Raw genomic sequence first — 23,034 nt, 5'->3', positions numbered from 1 at the left:
TTCGGCGTCGATGTTAGTGATGGTTACAGCAGGTGCGTAGATGAGCAAGGATCTTATTTGGTTTCATGTTTGCATTTATGATGTTATCTCCGTTTCCGTTATCTTTGTTAAAGTTTGAGTTTCTTAGTTTGAAAAAAATCTCTTGCAATAGAATGGGCCAGTTTGTTTCAGCTTTAAAAAAATGGATTTTTTCTTTGTATTTTTGAAAATAGATTTTCTAAAACTGTTTTTCAAAATATTACAAGTTTTTTTATATTTATTTTTTCTACAATGAAACACTAATTTTGACATCTTATAACATAAATATACATAATTGAAGACCAAAATTTTGTCAAAATCATAATTTTTTTCAAAAAGTCGTATTTCAAAAATGATTTTTATGAAAATCTATTTGAGATATCTTCAAAATTAAGTGATTTTTTGAAATTTTGATATCCAAATTTTTTTCCCATAAATAGATGAAATACCTAAAATCACATTTTAAGAATAACTATTCAAACAAAATTTTCATTTGAAGCTTTTATAAAAAAATTGTTTGTAAAAAAAATTTTCACAAAATTTGTTAACACTATAAAAATCATTTTTAAAAAAAGCCAAAACAAACGGGTCCAATATTGGATCTGAAAATATCATTTTCATTTGGTATGTTTAACTGCTTTTCTTTTTTATTTGCTGAGTTAATTATCTTCTAAAATATTCTGCATTTTTTACCTGTAATTTCAACATGTAATTGATATGGGATTTGGTTTTATTTGCTGTTATATCACAGTTAGCGAGGGAGGACTAAATAAGTAACATGTGGTGTTTTTTTCTCTCAACAAGCAAGATTGGTGTACAATGCTATTAAAATGGGAGTAGATTAAAATGGGAGAAGAAGAAGAAACAACATATGTACAGGTTTGATATGATTTTCTCCTCTCTGATTTCTTTTATTTTTTTTCTAAATTTCATGTAATTTTGTGTACCCATCTCTCAGTTATATATATTTGTTCTTTACTCTTTTCTTTCAATTTCTTCTTATTTCTAAAATTTAATTCATATTTGATTTCGTTTTTTTTGTTAACTGATTGCAGAATTTTAAGTTTTCTTCCTGCTTGCAATGGTGAGACTATTTGAGTGTGTCAAAGAATTTTTTACCATAAAGAACTCTGGAATATCGCCGTTTGTTAGCTGAAGATTTCGTTTTATAAATTGGTTCTTCGAAGAAGTAAACATTCGAAGGAAAGATGGTTACTGATGACCATCCCTTAAAAATAAAAGAATGGCTCCTGATGGCCATGCTTCGAGAATGAAGACTTCTAAGTTCATTATGAAGATAATGAATACTGAAGCTGGTAGAAGTATATGTCTTCGAGGACTTAGACAAAATTTATGAAATATGTTCAAGTATTACTACTTAGCGTGTTTTCGTAGTGTTTTTAAATACACTGCCACGCGTCGAAGAAGGACTCAGGCGGGAAGATTTGAAATTCGAAGACGGTTTCGTAACTGTCTAAATAACAGATGGCGTCCCTGGGGTTCTTATGAGAAACGTGGCATTAGATTAGCGTAGGGCCGTTAAGGTCGAAATTAGTATAAATAGGAGTCTTAATGTTAGGATTCTGTGTGTTCATTTTGTACAAATCACTCACATATTACTCAAGTATCAAGTGTTAAGAGAAAGAGTTCGCTGAGAAAATGTACGTATGACACCACCATTTTAATACATGTGTATTCTCTTTCGTTTTCAAATATCTTTCAGTATTATTGCATTTCATTTACTTCTTGCCATTTACATTTCTGTATTTTTACTTTCATGTCATTTACTTTTGAAGTATTTAACATTCCTGCATTTTAAGATTCTTTACGCTTTAACAATACTTTCGTTTCATATGTTATTTTACTTATCCTTTCACTGAAATTATACTTACGTATAACCAAGTGATTGTCAAGATTACTCGTTTTATTCGAAACAATTCTTATTAACGAAGACGAATCATGACTATGGTTCGAATGACCATTGATAACAATCTTTTTGACTATGTGTCCTAGGATCAATCTAGTCGATCCTGCGAGTAACCAAATCATATTTATTATAGTTTGGAAGACTAGCGGTTGTTTACCGGAAATCACCGTAAACAAATTGGCACGCCCAGTGGGACGGTGTCAAGCAGATTGTTTTAATCAATTGTTTTATTTTTGTCTAGACAATATCAAGACCTTGTATGAACCTTAGGAACGGTAAGTTAACGAACAGTGCACAACCGATTCCCAAACGAAGGTACAACAAGAAAATGGTCGTTACGGCCACTGCAGGGGGTGACCAAGGTCCCCCACAAGGTTCAGGATCAGGAGCGTAAAATTCGACTTCTAGTCAGGGAACACGTGATACACTGGGTCCAAATGGATCGAGACTTGCAGATAATTCCCAGGCTATGCCTGAAAATAATACAGGACCTTCAGGGACTATTCCAGTTTCAGTATCGACAACCACACCTTCATCCACAAGCGCAGAGGAAATACCGTTTTTCTCGACAAATGCTGCGAATAACTTGTTTGGTCAAGGCACGAATTCTACTTTCGAGTGGAGGCCAAATAATCCATACGGAATGCCATATCCATTAGGAACAGACGTACGAGGGGCAGGGCCCACATATGCCACAACTAACAATGCGACGTTTTCACCAAATGTTGGTTCAGTGGGTCGAAGTGCACACAACACTAGTTTTTCTACCCAGATGCCCCATTTTACCACAAATAACCAAGCAGCATTTAGGCAAGAAATGGATGCAAGCAACCATGATATGTTAGGGGTCTTGGCCAAAGAATTGGCTTCAATTTTGAACCCACTAGCGACAAATATTGCTAATACAAATCGGGATAATGTGGAAACTTTCCAAAAGATATCATCCCAAATGAATCGAATGGCAAATTTCATGGGAGTGCCACAACCAAGAAGGAAAGACAAATAACCTTCGAATCAAGAAGAGAGGCCCATTTTGGAACGTATACAAGATGTGGTTCCACCATCTAGGACAGCCACTAGAGATGTAGGCCCCTCACGAAGAACAGAGATGACCGAAGGAACTCCAGTAATTAACTTAGAGGCTTCAAATCAAAGAACCGTTCCCGTTCGACAGGAAACGGAAGAAGAGAGACCCAGATTAAGGATCGTGGGTAGGGACAGGCATCCAGATGAGATTGTCCAAAGAGTCAGAAGAGAAAATCTGGCTGCAGAAAATAACTTAACTGCCATGATAGAAAGGGTTATGGCCAATAATGGCCTTAGTACTGGACTTCGACGTCCAAATTATACATCCCCCATATCAGATTATATCATGCAGACAGAGTTGCCTAGGGGCACTAAGGTACCCAAATTTACAAAGTTTTCAGGCGAAACTAACGAGTCAACAGTGGAACATATTGCTAGATATTTGACAGAAGCAGGGGACTTAGCAGGAAACGAAGATCTAAGGATCAAATATTTCCCTAGTTCGCTAATAAAGAATGCTTTCATTTGGTTCACTACCCTGCCACCAAATTCAATAGATGCATGGGCACACTTAGAAAGGCTGTTCCATGAACAATTCTACATAGGCCAAACTAAGATAAGTCTGAAAGAATTGGCCAGTATTAAAAGAAAGTTCACAAAACCAATTGATGACTACTTGAATAGGTTCCGTCTGTTGAAATCAAGGTGTTTTACAACAGTCCCAGAGCATGAACTAGTCGAAATGGCTGCGGGTGGTCTATATTATTCAATTAGAAAGAAACTAGATACCCAATACCTTAGGGATATGGCCCAGTTGGCATATAGGGTTCGACAGGTCGAACGCTTGAAGGCAGAAAAGGTTAGAGCAAATAAAAGTTATAAAAAGGAAAGGGTAGCGTACGTCGAAGCCGAAGACGCTGATGATGAGTCTTTCAATGACTCGTATAACCCTGAAGAAGTCGAAATAGACTTAGCTGAGTTGAAAGAAGCGCCACCTTATGCCTGCAAATTGTTAAACCCTGCAAATGGAAAAAATCCAGTAGAAAACGATAAGAATGATAGATTCCCTAAGAAAACTTATACATTCGACGTTACCAAGTGTGATGAAATATTTGATTTACTGGTAAAAGATGGCCAAATGATACTGCCTCCAAATTCCAAAATTCCTCCGTTGGAACAACGGAAGAAAAGAGGTTTTTGTAAATATCATGGTTTTTTAGGCCATAAAACTTCACAATATTTTCTTTTCAGGGATCTAATTCAAAATGCTATCAAAGATGGAAGGTTGAAGTTTGCTGACAAGGCCAAGAGTCACATGAAGGTCGATACCAATCCCCTGAACATTGCTGACGCTAGCCTCTGTGAGCTAGAAGATATCAACATGGTGGAGGCCTCTGAAGTCGAAGTTACGAAAACCAAAACAATGTTCAATGGAAAGCAGGCTACTGAGAGCCTAAATAATGATATAGTCTTCAATACTGATGTTGAAGAGTCTTCCAAGACAGAGATACCTGAAGAGTCGAAGGGAGACAACAGTGAGACCACTGAAGACCTCAGAATGAAACTCCAGAAAATCCAAATCTCTGAAGTTCCTCCAGCAGTTGTTAACATGGTCAGCGCCAGACGTCCAGTGTCTGAATTTGGCGAATTAGAGACATGGCTGACGAGGCAAAATGGGGGCATCAAAGTTCCTCCAAAAGGTGAAAGCCTCAAAGACTACCTTTGGAATTGCCATGAGTGGAATGGTGGAAAACAATGGATGTGTCCAAGGTGTTCGATCATGCTGAATCGAAGGGTCGAAGCTAACTTCGAAAGGGCTCGACGCGAAAGATAGGAACACCCAGGGAGAGAACCAAATCCCCTACTACAAGTGTACCCAAGGATGGAGGAAAGCTTAGTAGGATTTTTGGTCAGGTGCCACAAAGGGAACACTGAAGTTGCACTATGCCCTAGATGTGGGGCAGTCTATGATGAAATGCTGGCAAGATCATTCGAACGTGTGTACTGCTACATGGGTCGAGAAACTCAGGGGTTGCGTCCTAACCTATACGGTTTCGACACATGGACTCCAACGAAGAGGCCTGATAGCCCACACCCCAGAGCTCGAAGGGTAACATTCAAAGTCCCTGCAGATGCACCCAGGGATAGATGGGTGCAAGCTAATGCAAGAAACAATAAATGGCGAAGTTGGGACCAAGGAGGAAGAACTGCAATGGCATATAGGAAGCAATTTCAAAAACCAAATCGAGAGGCGTATCGACTGGAGAATTACAAAGGAAAAAATCCTATGTCCCGATCCCAGTGGAGAAGGCATCAGAGAATAAAAAAGGCTCAAAAGGAATACAGACCAAGAGAAGTTGGAGATTCTAGTAGCAACCAAGTCCCACACTGTCATACCCTAATTTTTGACCCCCCTGAGATGACATATCTTCAGGATTTTCATCAAGTCAAAGTAAGTACCCAGAGCAATCTGACATTCAATCGAGGGTGTTCAAAGACAAGAAAACTCAGGCAAAGGATCAATCAATAGGAGGGTTAGTCTCTAACACAATCATGAGACTCAAGAGCTTCATTATTTCACCTATGATTGATTAGACACCCAGTCATCTAAGTACAGAATTACTCAGATCAACAGACCAGGGTTTGGAGCCTTATCAAGGACTAAAATCAGGGAACACTTTTGGGAAACCCTAAAAAGCCCTAGGGGACCATTCAAAGACATCAATCATCTTCAAATAACTCATATGACAAGATCCACTGGACATTACACCTCAATTCAAAGTCCACAGTCATCATTGTCCTCTGGTCGACAATTAGGGTTTTTGACCTAATTCCCCAAGATAGTTGACTTTTAATCAGGGCATGGATCTAAAACTCAAGACATGATCCAAGAGTCTCTATTACCTCAATATAATCCCTTTACATCATTCATTTAAGGAGAAGATCTTGTTTCTACACAAAAGTCCAAAATCTCACCTTATTTGGAAAAAGTCAATTGTATGGGATCACCATTGACTTTTGAGATTTTTGGTCAAACAATGACTTTCAAGGATCAATATCATCAATACATGGATATTAAAGTCATTTGACCAAAGAAATTCAAAGAAATTCATCAAGGAGCAAAAAGTCGGGAATTAGGGTTTTTTAAGGCATGGTGAGAACTCAAAATTTCACCTACACAACTCAAAAAACTTCCAACATGAAAGTTGTAGATCTTGCAAAATAAAACAACATCTTACAAAGGAACTTTTTTCAAAAGATCAATCATTTAAGAGTTTTGGAAATTTTGGAGTTTTAGGTCATAAACACTTAGAAATTTTTCTAAGTGTTTTAACCTAGTTTTCTTCCAACTTTGGCCTCATTTTTCACAAATTTGCCAAAGGATTCTGAAGAAACTCCAAACTAATGATTTGAAGTAGATGTTTAGGGCTTTCCAAATTGTGTTCAACCTTCTCCAAATTCATTTTGAGCTAAGAGTTATGCTTGTTCAAAGTTGGCCTCATGAAGTGAAATTATAGGTCATGTACAATTTGAAACTTTGCAATTTTGTGCATTTTGCTTCACTAAGTGATGCTACACGACCTCTAATACATCTGAAACCATACCACACATCCAAATTCATCATTGCATAAGGATTAGAGAAGATTCCCAAAAACAAAGGCATGTGATTATGTAATGATTGCATTTTTGAATTTATGGCAAATGATGAATCATCAAGGAATCTTGTTCTAAGCCAATTAGAACTCTCCTCTGAATCAGAAATGTTCCCTTGGATCATACAAGATCAATGGTTGGGGAAGCTAGCCCGAAAATGCATCATTGCATTTAGGATCTTTTCAAATTTTCTTCTTGGCTAAGAAACCAAAACTCTCTCATTAAGCAAGCTCACTCTCTCAATCAGTACTGAACCATTTACCTATAAATAGGGGAGCATACTTCAGTAGAAAAACACACCAAAGCAACTCAATTCCTTGCTTTCTCTTTCTCTTCTCATGCTTATTGTTTTCCAAAGTTCTTTGGCAAGAAGAATCGTTTTCTTCAAACCAGAGCTCATCTTTGGAAAGTAAGCATTCTAACATCTCAAGGGAGGTCATTTGAGGTGATCCAAGCACCTGGATCACTTCTGTAAGTGGAGGAACACCATTGTTGCTCTCACTTTGGAGCAGTTGCAGTTGGAGGTCCATAGTGCAATTCAAAAGGTTTCCAATCATGCTAAGCATCCAGGCATGTTCCATAGGAGGTAGTGAAGCTGTTCAGATGGCTGCAGCTCATCTGTAACTCAAGAATCATCACCCTCCATGTTCACTTGAAGCTCAAATCGAGGGAGGTCCATAGAACAATTCAGGAGGATTGAGGTTACAACAAGCATTCAGTTAGCATCACTGAACCACAAGGAAGCTTTTGGGATCATTCATACAAGCCCAGGTGCTCTCTATCATCCTCACGACCTCCATTTTCAGAGGTAAATTTCTGAACTCTACCTCTTTAATTTAAGCACTCTTTGTGATAAAGCTCGATTCTATCTTGTTAAGCATCATCAGAGGATTGAAAACCCTCTATCATCATTCATTTATCTTTCAGTATAGTCATTTAATTTGATTTTCAAAATTTAGGGTTCTTCACGATTTCTGGTAAATTAGTTAGATATAGTTGATATAAATTTATGTTAGTTACATATTTAGAATCGTGAGTGAATTTAGAATAAGTTTCATCTTTACATCTTTGCAAATGGTTGAGAAATGAGCAAGTTCATAAATTCAAAATCTGAGAACTTGAGGTTGAAGATGACAATGGTGGTGGCGCGCAAATTTCAAATTCAGGGTTGAGTTTATTTTATTTTGAATGATACCTGTTTCATAAACGACTAAAACGTGATAGCCCAGTGGTAAAGAGTGTTTGTGTGTTGCGCGTGCCCAAGGTCTGGGGTTCGAATCCCCCTCGCCCCAGACCTTTTGATTTTATTTTCTTTTTGCTTCTATACACTTGAATAACATATGAGTTGCAAAGGAGTCAGTTTACTATCACCATGCGCGCGCTGGCCCAGTGGTTTGGTTTTGGGTGTGTGACTTGGAGGGCGTGAGTTCAATCCCTCTAGGTGACAAAACCTTATTTTTTATCACTTTTCCCATTTGATTTCTTCACAACTTTACACAATTAATTAACCTATCAAATTAAATCATTTTCATTTCATTTTTCACACACTTGTTATTTAATATATCTATTTTATGAATAATCAAAAAAATCATAAAAATATTATTTATTTCATATATTTTTATTAGGTTTAAAATAGTATGTTTTAAGTGTTTTCTTAAATACTTTAAATGCATATATTCATTTTGTTTTAACCTAATTATTTTTGTAAATAAAGTTTATGATAAAACCCTAATTATTTAGGTCTTAATTAGGCATAGATCTTTTTTCTTTACCTTAATTAAGTTGACTTTCTGTCAATTTTCAAAACTGTTTTCAATCTCCGAATAAATCGAATAATTAAGGTTTTCAAACAACAAAACCTTATATTATTTCAAATCATTTTCAAAACTAATTTTACACCAGTACTATAAAGTACTGGGCCTCTAATAGAGTGTAAGTCCCAAACACCTTCTCTTCTTAGCTTGTTTTCAAAACTGTATTTTCAAAATCTTCTTTCTGTTTTCAAAACATTCTTCTGGTATTTGAAGGGCATTATTCCCGGTGAAACTCTTCAGATACCTATGTGACCTTTGTCCATCTTCACTTCTTCTGTTTTCAAAAACCATTAACTGTTTATCATATATATATTCAACTATTATCCATCAATTGCTGGTAAAGCTTTGTACATACTTCTTCAAAGGCCTCCACTCCATCCAGGTTAGGCTTTACAAGCTTTCAATTTACAGTCTTTATTTAAATTACTGTCAAATATAAATTGTGCATATATATTAGTTTAGAACTACGTTTGAGTATAAACCTTAGGACAGTTAAACTATATATATATATATATATATTATAGGAATATGACCTAGGATTGAGAATGTCTTCCCGGTGAAGGCTCTTTCCTAATTAGAGATCTGTAGTTCAAACCCCCAAGATGAATTATTCCCGGTGAAACATCTTGGCAAAAACCTTAGAATCCAAAAATATAGGACACATCCACCCAAAGAGGAATTATTCCCGGTGAAACCTCTTACCCATTTGCTTAGAGCCAAAATAAGTTCAAAACTACATAGCTTTCTCTTGTGCTATAACAAGGACCCTCGATTAGCCTCCTCTTGGGCTTTGTACAAGGACCCACAGGCTTCTTAAAAGCATTTCCAGCTTCCTCTTGAGCTTGTATACAAGGACCCATCAGGTTTCTTATAAACATAGGAACATGTCTTTAGTCACCTTTTAGCCTACCCTGGTGAGTTTTCTTCCAATTTAAACCAGACTTTTAACAAGCCAAGTTTGTCTCAATTTTGCATTGAGTACACCTTTTGGAATGAGAGACATGGACAGTCTCTATCACCCTTATCTTCATCAATCTTCCTTAGCAGAATCTAGGATCCATATTTGCTTATCCTCAGCATGAGTCAGCCTTCATCTTGGGCTTTAAACAAGAAGTCTCCACTAGATAATCTTTCTGCCATTCACCAAAAGAGTCAAAACCCCTGGAAAGGGTTAGCCTCCAAATCAATCCATCATTTCAATAAAAACCCCTGGAAAGGGTTAGCCTCCAAAGTCAATTAATCAAAAAGAGTCACAACCCCTGGAAAGGGTTAGCCTCCAAAGTCAATTAATCAAAAAGAGTCACAACCCCTGGAAAGGGTTAGCCTCCAAAGTCAATTAATCAAAAAGAGTCACAACCCCTGGAAAGGGTTAGCCTCCAAAGTCAATTAATCAAAAAGAGTCACGACCCCTGGAAAGGGTCAGCCTCCAAAAAAACATGATAAAGTCAGTCTTTTAACAGACAATTTCTCCAGCTGAGTCAAAACCCCTGGAAAGGGTTAGCCTCCAAAATCAGTCTTTCAAAAAATCAAAGATTCATTCTCTTAGGAGATAATCTCCCCAAATAGAGTCTCCCTAAGTAGAGTCAGCCTCAATTCTGGGCTTCGTACAGAACACCAAAAAATCCTTAGTTTAAATACTCCCCAGTAGAGTTATCATTTCAATAAATCAATAAAATCAATCAAAAAGCCTCAAGCTTGGGCCTCATTCAAGCCAGCTAAAGTCAAATCTTTCATATAGTAAATAGACATAGCTTATCTCTATAGAGAGATATTATTACTACTCTACCACATTCAAACAAACAAACATTTCAATTTCAATTTCATTCAAAGTCTCCCATTTAGGACTCTGAAAGACATGCTCTGGCACATCCCCAGACTTGTACACTTTCCCTAATTTGGATGAGCATCTTTCTTTCATTTTAGAGGCACGATGGCTGTCATACTTGATCAACCAAGTAGACTCCCCTCTTAATGAAACATCATTTTTTTTTAGCTTTTCTGTCACTTTTAAATGTTTGTGGTAGAATAGTACAAATACCTCACTGGGCTTAAGGGAGAGATGGCCCAACACAAATTAGGAAGCACACACAAAAGAAAACCTAAGAACAAGATGTGAGCTATCCGCCCCCAATCTCTTTCTTTCTCACGGCTTCATCTCTCTGCTTCCTCTACACGTGAAATCTTCTTCTTCCATCATTATATTCCTCCGCTTCTACAAATCAATAATCCTCTCTACGATTTCTCCACTCTCACAATACCATAGCAACAACAACAAGATAAAACTCTTTGCACCTCTCTTCTTTACATAAACATCATCTATCCCTATTTCTATTCTCTTAAATCAAAACGACAACAGCAAACCTCTCTGTTAATCTCTCTATTCGGATAGCTCTTATCAAACTAACACTCTCATCCGATTCAACAGTAAAAAGCTCTCAATCTAATCTCTCTGTATTCTCTCTCGGTTATTCCTCTGTTCAACTCACTTATTCTCACTCAGCTCTCTATCCTCTTCGAATCAATAACAACAACAACAAGATATCACAGTTTCAACGGAATAACAACTACAAAGCAACAAGCAACAACAAGTATAGCAGCAACAAATTCAAGATTCATGGCAAACGAATACGCATACAAACATACACACAAGAGCCTATGAGAAAGAGGATTAATACTTACTTACCGGAGCAGCTCCGGTGGCTCTTCAAAAGCTGCAAAGATGAGAGATCCAGAGATAAGTATGCGCATCCTTTTTACTCCAATTAATGCTTCTTCCGCTTCTTCGAAAATAAATCGAGAAAGTTGATGACGAATCGGTGTTGAGTTTAATCAGAGCTTTGGCGAGATGACCGCTCCTACGTGCTGCAACTGAGTTGATGTGATCTCTGTCGAAGACCGCATGAAGTTGTTGTCCTGGAGCCGAGTCTGTCGGTGATGAAGATGAAATCGGTATTGCTTCAATGTGGTGAATGCTTCAGTGATGGAGCTCTGCAGATCGGTAGTGTTGAACGTTGATGATGAAGTTGGTGAAGGTTTTGTGATATTTAGCTATGGAATTTTGCAGGTAAATGAGTCGATGATGATGTCGTGTATGAAGGTTTGATCTGCAGGATATAAGAGATTGATTTTGCAGCACTCTGATTTTATTCTAAAGCTATGGTTTGAATTGAATAAAATGTTGGAGGAGAACTGAGTTTTCAATTCGGCAGCATAACATTGCTAGTTTTCTCCTCCCCCTTTTTTGAATCTGAAAGTCTGTTTATATAGGCAAGGATTGGTGAAGATTGTGTGACAAATTGTGGTGAGAATTGGAGGGAATTTTTATTCACGCTTTCTGAGTTTTCATCCCAAGTTGAAGGCAATCCGTGTGAAACTTTTTGGGAAGAATCTGGACCTTTGATCAAACTAAATGAATGGCTAGGATCCGTTTGATTTGCTATAAGATGAAGCTTGGAACTTCTTCTTGCTGATAAAAACGTGAAGCTTCTACCAAGCTTGAAAACGTGACTTTGCTTGCTTTGTGGGGTCCCAACCCATCTTCAATTTCTCTATTATTTATTAATATAAAAGACAAAAGAAGAACAATAATACTAGTAATAAAAAGAAGGAAAAATGGTTAATAATGAAAAAAGAAATTAATAGCATAAAGAAAAATGATTTTATATTAAACATCAATTTTAATTCTTACCAATAATTCAATTTTTGATTTTGAATTAGAGTTTAAAAATTAAAATTAAAGTTTAACATAAAATCAACTTGATATTAAAATGAAGACAATGGAACTTTAAACCTCAATTTGCAATAAACTCGAAGAGTCGACATTTAAATCAACTACGCATCATTTCGCAAATCCCGCTTTCTTCGATTCAGTCCCTGTCTTACACAATAGAAGGGAAACAAGACCTATTTTTGCAATTTTGATTAAAGGTTAGTAAACATAAAATATAATCAAATAAAATGCGATGATGCAAATGAGATGGAATCGTAGGGTAAAAATCAGGGTGCAACAGCTGCCCCTATTTAAGTTTCTTCTATTAGGAGATAGGAGATACTTAAATACAAACAAAGCCCGGTTTTTAGCCTAAGATGCCCCAAGGATGATATGAATGTATGAGTTTTTTTCTTTTGAATGACATGGTATGAGATAGACTCGAATCCTTGTAAGATTAAACATGGTTGTAAAGAGACACATCCGGAATAAACATCGGATAAACAAGTTCTGGTATTAACGTCAGAACAAAAGAGATACATCCGGAATAAACATCGGATAAACGAGTTCTGGAATTAACATCAGAACAAAAGAAACACATCCGGAATAAACATCGGATAAACAAGTTCTGGAATAAACATCAGAACAAAAGAGACACATCCGGAATAAACATCGGATAAACGAATTCTGGAATTAACATCAGAACAAAAGAGACACATCCGGAATAAACATCGGATAAACGAATTCTGGAATTAACATCAGAACAAAAGAGACACATCCGGAATAAACATCGGATAAATGAGTTTTGGAATTAACATCAGAACAAAAGAGACACATCCGGAATAAACATCGGATAAACGAGTTCTGGAATTAACATCAGAACAACAAGAGACACATCCGGAATAAACTTCGGATAAACGGATTCTGGAATTAACATCAGAACAAAAGAGACACATCCGGAATAAACATCGGATAAACGGATTCTGGAATAAACATCATAGCAAAGGAGACAAATCCGGAATAAACATCGGATAAACATGTTCTGGAATAAACATCAGAACAAAAGAGACACATCCGGAATAAACATCGGATAAGCGGAGACAAATGAACCAAATGGATAAATCTGTATTGGATAGATGCCAAGTAAGTTGGACTTTGATCTCAAAGTGAAAATACAAATGAATATGAATTTGTTTTTATGTATGATATGAAATTTTTCTATGCATGATATGAATGATTAATGCAATGCATTTATTTGTGACAACCGAGAACGACTCCTTTGTGCGGCAGAAAGGGATATCTGATTCCTCAACACATGGAACACTGCCCCAAGCACTTCTATCACACATGCAGATTGTATTGAACTGATGATCCTTTGAGAAGGACTGATAAACTGCTTGGAGAATTCTCTTGAAAAAGATTGCCCCAATTTGACTGATTAATGTAGAACAACTGATCATGGCTTCAGCTTGAATAATTCTTGAAATGACAGCTTTACTGGGCACTTGGAAACACTTGCCCCATCATGAGTCTTGAAAGAAATCTTTAGATAAACCAATCTGAGAATAGCTTTCACTGAGATAAACCTTGAACTGAATCTTGAAGTGAAATGCCCCTGATGAGATCACGGACCAATTTCTCAACTGTTTGAAATTCCTTGATGAGGAATGCTGTTTAGAAGCAAAAATGTTTGTTCAAAACTGGTAATTTAAAAGCAAAGAACATGCAAGTTTTTGAAATCAACAGAAATGGCATTGTAAAGCATCAAAGAGAAGGATGAAACATGACATTTGAAGTGAAAGGTAAAGCACAAAGATCAAGACAAATGATTGGCACAACTTTGGGAGTCAGGTTAACGCAACCTTGCTGTAGTATGCTTTCAAAATAAACCTGACTTTAATTAGGACTTTTGAAGGTTGTAACTTGGCCTGGTTCACGGTTTCAGAAACAAAGGATATAAGGCTCAAAATTTATTTGTACCCAACCCTTCTTCGTGATGAACTTCATCCTATATTCAGTTGATTCAACCCATGCATTCAGGTTTTCAAGAGAACTTGGAATTTGCAGCACTTGTTTGACAATGATGATTCAGAAGCCAAGAAATAACTTTGAAATGGCAGTCACTTCTTTTTTTACAACATTTTGTTGTTTTGGAATTCATTGACTTCTTCTTTTTTTTTGACTTTTGATATCCCTAACTTTTGCCTGAACTGTTTTATTTGAGATTTACAGTCAGCGGGATGCCCCAATGTACTTTTTTTTTTGCCTAAGTCTCCTTCATAGGTTTTGACTTAGCGAGCTTTTCTTGAACTTTTTTTTTTCATTTTTTTTGAAAGATAGTGATTGCCTTGCTTAACAATTGCGGAGAACCATCATCATCACTTTTGACTTTGAAGGACGTCTTCGACACTTCTTAGATGTGTGCGAAGGAAAGCTTGAAATTGCGACCTTATTGAAAGGTATCTTGAATGAAACTCTTGCATTGAATGCACAAATGAATAAACTGAAAACTACCCATCCCCAGGTTAAAATTGCGGGTTTTTTCATTTAAAAAGAAAACTCCAACTTCGAAGGCTCTGAGGGGTTGACAAGGGATTAACTTCCTTATTTCTCCAGTGTTTGGGAATTGAAACAATGCCTGTACATCATAACCAAAGTTTTATTCAAAAGCACACTGACAACAATTATGGGTATCTTGTTTTCATCATCCTCCCTCCAATCATAAGCAACAGGGTAGAGAAAACAAATAAAAGAAACATATATTTTTTTTTTTGAAAGAAATAAAGCAGTAAAAGAGAACAATTGAATCAAAACATGCAATACTCATTTCATTTAAAATTAACAGTAAGAAACAAACAAGTTTGAAATTAAACAGACATTACAATTGGAAGAAATGCAAACAGTAAAGAAACATGGCCTAGTGACTAATCAGCAACAAGGATGAGCTGTCCCGTCTGAAACACTTGGCTTTAGGAGAGAATCTGACTTTAACTGAAGCTTCATTTGTCATTCACTGGAAAAGGATTGTTGAGCACGTTTGGAGTTATAGCTTTGAAATCTATCACTTTTCCTCTGACCAAATCTTGCACTCTAGCCTTCAGTGCATAACAATGCTCCAAATCATGACCAGCAGCTCCCTGATGGAATTCACAATGAAGATCAGCCCTGAATCCAGCAGGAGGAGGATCTCTAGGAGTAAAAGACCTTGTGGTAATCAAACCTAGTTGAACCAAGTGAGGATACAATTCAGTATACGTCATCGGAATAGGATCAAACTCTGTTTTAGGCCTTGCAACACGATTCTGATTCTGACCAGCATTTTGACGAGGAATTTGAACAGCAGCTACCTGAGGTTGATCATAATGTTGAGCTCTCTGTCGAGGCCTTTCAACAGCACTAGTTTCACCTTCTTTCTTCTTTTGGAAGCCCCCAAAAGGTTTCTTTGAAGAATCAACAACAACAGACACTTTTCCTTTCTTAATTCCTTCTTCTAGCCTTTGACCAATTGTTACCAAATCAGTGAAATTTGAAGACACACTTCCAATCATCTTCTCCCAAAAGAAAGGAGAGAGAGTATCCATGAACAAGCTAGTCAATTCTTTCTCAGACAGAGGTGGTTCAACTTGGGAAGCCAATTCTCTCCAACGTTGAGCATATTCTTTGAAAGATTCCTTTTCCTTCTGAGCCATGTTCTGAAGTTGACGACGGTCAGGTGCCATATCCAGATTATACTTGTACTGTTCCATGAACGCATCAGCTAAATCTTGGAAGTCTTGAACACAACCCTTTTCCAAACTCATGTACCACTTCAAAGAAGCACCACTCAAACTATCTTGAAAGCAATGAATGAGCAAATTTTGATTGTTGGTATAGGCAGTCATCTTTCTATAATACATGGTCAAATGACTCCTTGGACAAGTATGCCCCTTATACTTCTCAAACTCAGGAACTTTGAATTTGGAAGGCATGACAAGATTTGAAACAAGACCCATATTATCAGCATTCACACTAAAGAAATTTCTTCCTTCCATAGCTCTTAGTCTCTTTTCCAATGCCTGATATTGCTCACGGACTTCTTCAACTTCACCACAGTCTCCTTGACTAACACTTTGAGAACCAACAGAACGGTAGTCATAAAGAGGATTGTCATAATGAGCCGGAACAGCTTGAGCAACAGTATGAACAACAGGTGGAGGTTCAGAAAAGACTGGAGGTTGAAATATCTGCCTCGAAGTTTGACCCACCATAGAAGCATTGACATATGTTGGAGAAAAATTCTCAGGTAACCCAAATTCTGGCCAAGTAGAAGGTGGCTTTTGAACTTGTAAAGGATCAACAACAGCAGTAGAGACTTCGGAAATAACAGTCCTCTGAGGTGGATCAGTCCTTGCCATCAACACTTGCATCATCTCAGTAAGCTTAATCATGCCTGATTTCAACTCATCGATTTCCATTCTGACTTCCATGTTATGTTTCTCTTGGTCCGCCATTCTTTGTCTAACAGCAGCTCTAGTTCCGTAGCGGTGTTGAGGAAACAGCTTGACGATCAACAATTAACTGGGAGAAAGAACAACTGGAAATAAGATCTCGGGCAACCTGGACAAATGTGAGAAATATGCAATGAAATGCAATGCAAGATGTAATGCCAGATGCAAATAAGTAACCAGCAGAATCATAGTAACCAATAGGATCAGGACCCAATCACCATCAAACAGAGACAAAACCACTCGAACAAGAACCATAGTCACCAGCAATGTACCTGTAAAATGATTAATTCCCGCCCCACTCACGGGTGAATCTAAGCCAGGGTAAGTCAAAAAGCCAACAGAGGATCGAACGTAGGCGCCATCATACGATGTTGCCTCGTTCCACCAAGCTCTGCCCGTGGATACGTGATCAGATCAATCAGGCATACGCCTTCTGTCCGTCACGACCACTCTAGTCCTAGTTCCTATGGTATCACTCATAGCCTGTGTATTGGGCCTTTTACCTCAGTAACATCCCACCCACCAAAAGAAACAGCAGATCCAGAACAGTATATATACAGAACAACAGATAACCAGAATATAACAGCAAATAAAGCAATATATGCAAATATACAAATAAAGCAATATATACAAATATACAAATAAAGCATGAAGAAAGCAAACACCCAAAGATAAAAACAAACAAGAGCTAGGACTGACACTCAGGATGGGCCTAGAAAAGGTCAATCTGTCCCCAGTGAAGTCGCCAGCTGAAACAACTGGATCGAAATCATCATAATGAAATCAATGAAGTCGCCATCGATTGTTTATTTATCCCAAAATGGGAAAGGAAAACATCGACTAAAACCTATAAAAGAAAACAAACAATGGTCTTACGACCCAGAGAACTAGGTAAGGGTGTCGGTTACGCAAGGAGAAGGGGTTAGCACTCCTCACGTCCGTCGTACTCGACGGGATCCGCTCTTGTTAGTCTAAATCTAAGGGTGTTATCTAAAAATCTAAACCTAAAAGCTAAAGGGAAACATGCGAAGAAAGGAGAGAAAAATAAACACGGGGAAAAGAAAGAAATATTTACAAGATTCTGCTCGTTCAGGCCCCGCAACCTAATGCCTACGTATCCCGATTAAGGAATCAGAGCAGCCGTAGTTCAGCTTAAAACATTTTGTGTGTGTGTGATGTTAAACGTCGCATTCCACTGCTGCTCGACCTTTGGAGACTTATACAATTGTCGTGGAACGGAGTTAACATGTGCATAAAAGAAAATAAAGAAAATCGAACAAAACATTTTAAAAGAAAAGAAAATATAAAAGATGAATATTTACAAAAAAGAATAGTTAAAAAGGAAAATGAACCAATTAATATATATTTGGATTTTTAATATAGAAGATAAAATCTAAACTAAAAGCATATTTTGATATTTTTTGTAAAATAGAAATTAAAATTGACAAAAGTTAAAATAAACAAATAACGAAATAATGAAAAGGGAGTGTAAATGTAATATAGGGTAAGCAAAGAGAAAAATCTGGTCGGGCTCACAATCCAAGCCCAAGGTGAATATAAATGCAGCTCACAAGGGGAGGGTGTAACTAGCAACTCGGATAGGGTGTGTAAGGAAACAGGAAACGAAACTGGGCTTAAGGGAGAGATGGCCCAACACAAATTAGGAAGCACACACAAAAGAAAACCTAAGAACAAGATGTGAGCTATCCGCCCCCAATCTCTTTCTTTCTCACGGCTTCATCTCTCTGCTTCCTCTACACGTGAAATCTTCTTCTTCCATCATTATATTCCTCCGCTTCTACAAATCAATAATCCTCTCTACGATTTCTCCACTCTCACAATACCATAGCAACAACAACAAGATAAAACTCTTTGCACCTCTCTTCTTTACATAAACATCATCTATCCCTATTTCTATTCTCTTAAATCAAAACGACAACAGCAAACCTCTCTGTTAATCTCTCTATTCGGATAGCTCTTATCAAACTAACACTCTCATCCGATTCAACAGTAAAAAGCTCTCAATCTAATCTCTCTGTATTCTCTCTCGGTTATTCCTCTGTTCAACTCACTTATTCTCACTCAGCTCTCTATCCTCTTCGAATCAATAACAACAACAACAAGATATCACAGTTTCAACGGAATAACAACTACAAAGCAACAAGCAACAACAAGTATAGCAGCAACAAATTCAAGATTCATGGCAAACGAATACGCATACAAACATACACACAAGAGCCTATGAGAAAGAGGATTAATACTTACTTACCGGAGCAGCTCCGGTGGCTCTTCAAAAGCTGCAAAGATGAGAGATCCAGAGATAAGTATGCGCATCCTTTTTACTCCAATTAATGCTTCTTCCGCTTCTTCGAAAATAAATCGAGAAAGTTGATGACGAATCGGTGTTGAGTTTAATCAGAGCTTTGGCGAGATGACCGCTCCTACGTGCTGCAACTGAGTTGATGTGATCTCTGTCGAAGACCGCATGAAGTTGTTGTCCTGGAGCCGAGTCTGTCGGTGATGAAGATGAAATCGGTATTGCTTCAATGTGGTGAATGCTTCAGTGATGGAGCTCTGCAGATCGGTAGTGTTGAACGTTGATGATGAAGTTGGTGAAGGTTTTGTGATATTTAGCTATGGAATTTTGCAGGTAAATGAGTCGATGATGATGTCGTGTATGAAGGTTTGATCTGCAGGATATAAGAGATTGATTTTGCAGCACTCTGATTTTATTCTAAAGCTATGGTTTGAATTGAATAAAATGTTGGAGGAGAACTGAGTTTTCAATTCGGCAGCATAACATTGCTAGTTTTCTCCTCCCCCTTTTTTGAATCTGAAAGTCTGTTTATATAGGCAAGGATTGGTGAAGATTGTGTGACAAATTGTGGTGAGAATTGGAGGGAATTTTTATTCACGCTTTCTGAGTTTTCATCCCAAGTTGAAGGCAATCCGTGTGAAACTTTTTGGGAAGAATCTGGACCTTTGATCAAACTAAATGAATGGCTAGGATCCGTTTGATTTGCTATAAGATGAAGCTTGGAACTTCTTCTTGCTGATAAAAACGTGAAGCTTCTACCAAGCTTGAAAACGTGACTTTGCTTGCTTTGTGGGGTCCCAACCCATCTTCAATTTCTCTATTATTTATTAATATAAAAGACAAAAGAAGAACAATAATACTAGTAATAAAAAGAAGGAAAAATGGTTAATAATGAAAAAAGAAATTAATAGCATAAAGAAAAATGATTTTATATTAAACATCAATTTTAATTCTTACCAATAATTCAATTTTTGATTTTGAATTAGAGTTTAAAAATTAAAATTAAAGTTTAACATAAAATCAACTTGATATTAAAATGAAGACAATGGAACTTTAAACCTCAATTTGCAATAAACTCGAAGAGTCGACATTTAAATCAACTACGCATCATTTCGCAAATCCCGCTTTCTTCGATTCAGTCCCTGTCTTACACAATAGAAGGGAAACAAGACCTATTTTTGCAATTTTGATTAAAGGTTAGTAAACATAAAATATAATCAAATAAAATGCGATGATGCAAATGAGATGGAATCGTAGGGTAAAAATCAGGGTGCAACAGCTGCCCCTATTTAAGTTTCTTCTATTAGGAGATAGGAGATACTTAAATACAAACAAAGCCCGGTTTTTAGCCTAAGATGCCCCAAGGATGATATGAATGTATGAGTTTTTTTCTTTTGAATGACATGGTATGAGATAGACTCGAATCCTTGTAAGATTAAACATGGTTGTAAAGAGACACATCCGGAATAAACATCGGATAAACAAGTTCTGGTATTAACGTCAGAACAAAAGAGATACATCCGGAATAAACATCGGATAAACGAGTTCTGGAATTAACATCAGAACAAAAGAAACACATCCGGAATAAACATCGGATAAACAAGTTCTGGAATAAACATCAGAACAAAAGAGACACATCCGGAATAAACATCGGATAAACGAATTCTGGAATTAACATCAGAACAAAAGAGACACATCCGGAATAAACATCGGATAAACGAATTCTGGAATTAACATCAGAACAAAAGAGACACATCCGGAATAAACATCGGATAAATGAGTTTTGGAATTAACATCAGAACAAAAGAGACACATCCGGAATAAACATCGGATAAACGAGTTCTGGAATTAACATCAGAACAACAAGAGACACATCCGGAATAAACTTCGGATAAACGGATTCTGGAATTAACATCAGAACAAAAGAGACACATCCGGAATAAACATCGGATAAACGGATTCTGGAATAAACATCATAGCAAAGGAGACAAATCCGGAATAAAAATCGGATAAACATGTTCTGGAATAAACATCAGAACAAAAGAGACACATCCGGAATAAACATCGGATAAGCGGAGACAAATGAACCAAATGGATAAATCTGTATTGGATAGATGCCAAGTAAGTTGGACTTTGATCTCAAAGTGAAAATACAAATGAATATGAATTTGTTTTTATGTATGATATGAAATTTTTCTATGCATGATATGAATGATTAATGCAATGCATTTATTTGTGACAACCGAGAACGACTCCTTTGTGCGGCAGAAAGGGATATCTGATTCCTCAACACATGGAACACTGCCCCAAGCACTTCTATCACACATGCAGATTGTATTGAACTGATGATCCTTTGAGAAGGACTGATAAACTGCTTGGAGAATTCTCTTGAAAAAGATTGCCCCAATTTGACTGATTAATGTAGAACAACTGATCATGGCTTCAGCTTGAATAATTCTTGAAATGACAGCTTTACTGGGCACTTGGAAACACTTGCCCCATCATGAGTCTTGAAAGAAATCTTTAGATAAACCAATCTGAGAATAGCTTTCACTGAGATAAACCTTGAACTGAATCTTGAAGTGAAATGCCCCTGATGAGATCACGGACCAATTTCTCAACTGTTTGAAATTCCTTGATGAGGAATGCTGTTTAGAAGCAAAAATGTTTGTTCAAAACTGGTAATTTAAAAGCAAAGAACATGCAAGTTTTTGAAATCAACAGAAATGGCATTGTAAAGCATCAAAGAGAAGGATGAAACATGACATTTGAAGTGAAAGGTAAAGCACAAAGATCAAGACAAATGATTGGCACAACTTTGGGAGTCAGGTTAACGCAACCTTGCTGTAGTATGCTTTCAAAATAAACCTGGCTTTAATTAGGACTTTTGAAGGTTGTAACTTGGCCTGGTTCACGGTTTCAGAAACAAAGGATATAAGGCTCAAAATTTATTTGTACCCAACCCTTCTTCGTGATGAACTTCATCCTATATTCAGTTGATTCAACCCATGCATTCAGGTTTTCAAGAGAACTTGGAATTTGCAGCACTTGTTTGACAATGATGATTCAGAAGCCAAGAAATAACTTTGAAATGGCAGTCACTTCTTTTTTTACAACATTTTGTTGTTTTGGAATTCATTGACTTCTTTTTTTTTTGACTTTTGATATCCCTAACTTTTGCCTGAACTGTTTTATTTGAGATTTACAGTCAGCGGGATGCCCCAATGTACTTTTTTTTTGCCTAAGTCTCCTTCATAGGTTTTGACTTAGCGAGCTTTTCTTGAACTTTTTTTTTTCATTTTTTTTGAAAGATAGTGATTGCCTTGCTTAACAATTGCGGAGAACCATCATCATCACTTTTGACTTTGAAGGACGTCTTCGACACTTCTTAGATGTGTGCGAAGGAAAGCTTGAAATTGCGACCTTATTGAAAGGTATCTTGAATGAAACTCTTGCATTGAATGCACAAATGAATAAACTGAAAACTACCCATCCCCAGGTTAAAATTGCGGGTTTTTTCATTTAAAAAGAAAACTCCAACTTCGAAGGCTCTGAGGGGTTGACAAGGGATTAACTTCCTTATTTCTCCAGTGTTTGGGAATTGAAACAATGCCTGTACATCATAACCAAAGTTTTATTCAAAAGCACACTGACAACAATTATGGGTATCTTGTTTTCATCATCCTCCCTCCAATCATAAGCAACAGGGTAGAGAAAACAAATAAAAGAAACATATATTTTTTTTTTGAAAGAAATAAAGCAGTAAAAGAGAACAATTGAATCAAAACATGCAATACTCATTTCATTTAAAATTAACAGTAAGAAACAAACAAGTTTGAAATTAAACAGACATTACAATTGGAAGAAATGCAAACAGTAAAGAAACATGGCCTAGTGACTAATCAGCAACAAGGATGAGCTGTCCCGTCTGAAACACTTGGCTTTAGGAGAGAATCTGACTTTAACTGAAGCTTCATTTGTCATTCACTGGAAAAGGATTGTTGAGCACGTTTGGAGTTATAGCTTTGAAATCTATCACTTTTCCTCTGACCAAATCTTGCACTCTAGCCTTCAGTGCATAA

At 36.9% G+C, this 23,034-nt stretch overlaps 1 protein-coding gene across 4 annotated transcripts; it reads right to left on the bottom strand.

Moving 5' to 3' along the window:
• Nucleotides 1-14,950: 14,950 nt before the first annotated feature.
• LOC131601811 (uncharacterized) lies at nt 14,951-22,592 on the bottom strand. 4 transcript variants are annotated; one of them, XM_058873703.1, is made up of 2 exons: nt 18,901-22,592; nt 14,951-16,744 (listed from the first exon to the last, which is right to left on the bottom strand). In XM_058873703.1, the coding sequence occupies exon 2, from the start codon at nt 16,636-16,638 to the stop codon at nt 15,148-15,150; it is 1,491 nt and encodes a 496-aa protein (XP_058729686.1). In that variant the 5' UTR covers nt 16,639-16,744; nt 18,901-22,592; the 3' UTR covers nt 14,951-15,147. The 4 variants fall into 4 exon arrangements, with proteins under 4 accessions (XP_058729686.1, XP_058729685.1, XP_058729687.1 ...); XM_058873702.1 differs by having other exon boundaries at nt 14,951-16,705; XM_058873704.1 differs by having other exon boundaries at nt 18,905-22,592.
• Nucleotides 22,593-23,034: the final 442 nt, after the last annotated feature.

Source organism: Vicia villosa, linkage group LG5, assembly GCF_029867415.1.
Source record: "Vicia villosa cultivar HV-30 ecotype Madison, WI linkage group LG5, Vvil1.0, whole genome shotgun sequence".
Taxonomy (NCBI): domain Eukaryota; kingdom Viridiplantae; phylum Streptophyta; class Magnoliopsida; order Fabales; family Fabaceae; genus Vicia; species Vicia villosa.
Note: the sequence above shows the minus strand (reverse complement) of the source record. Positions and strands in the feature narration are given on the sequence as shown.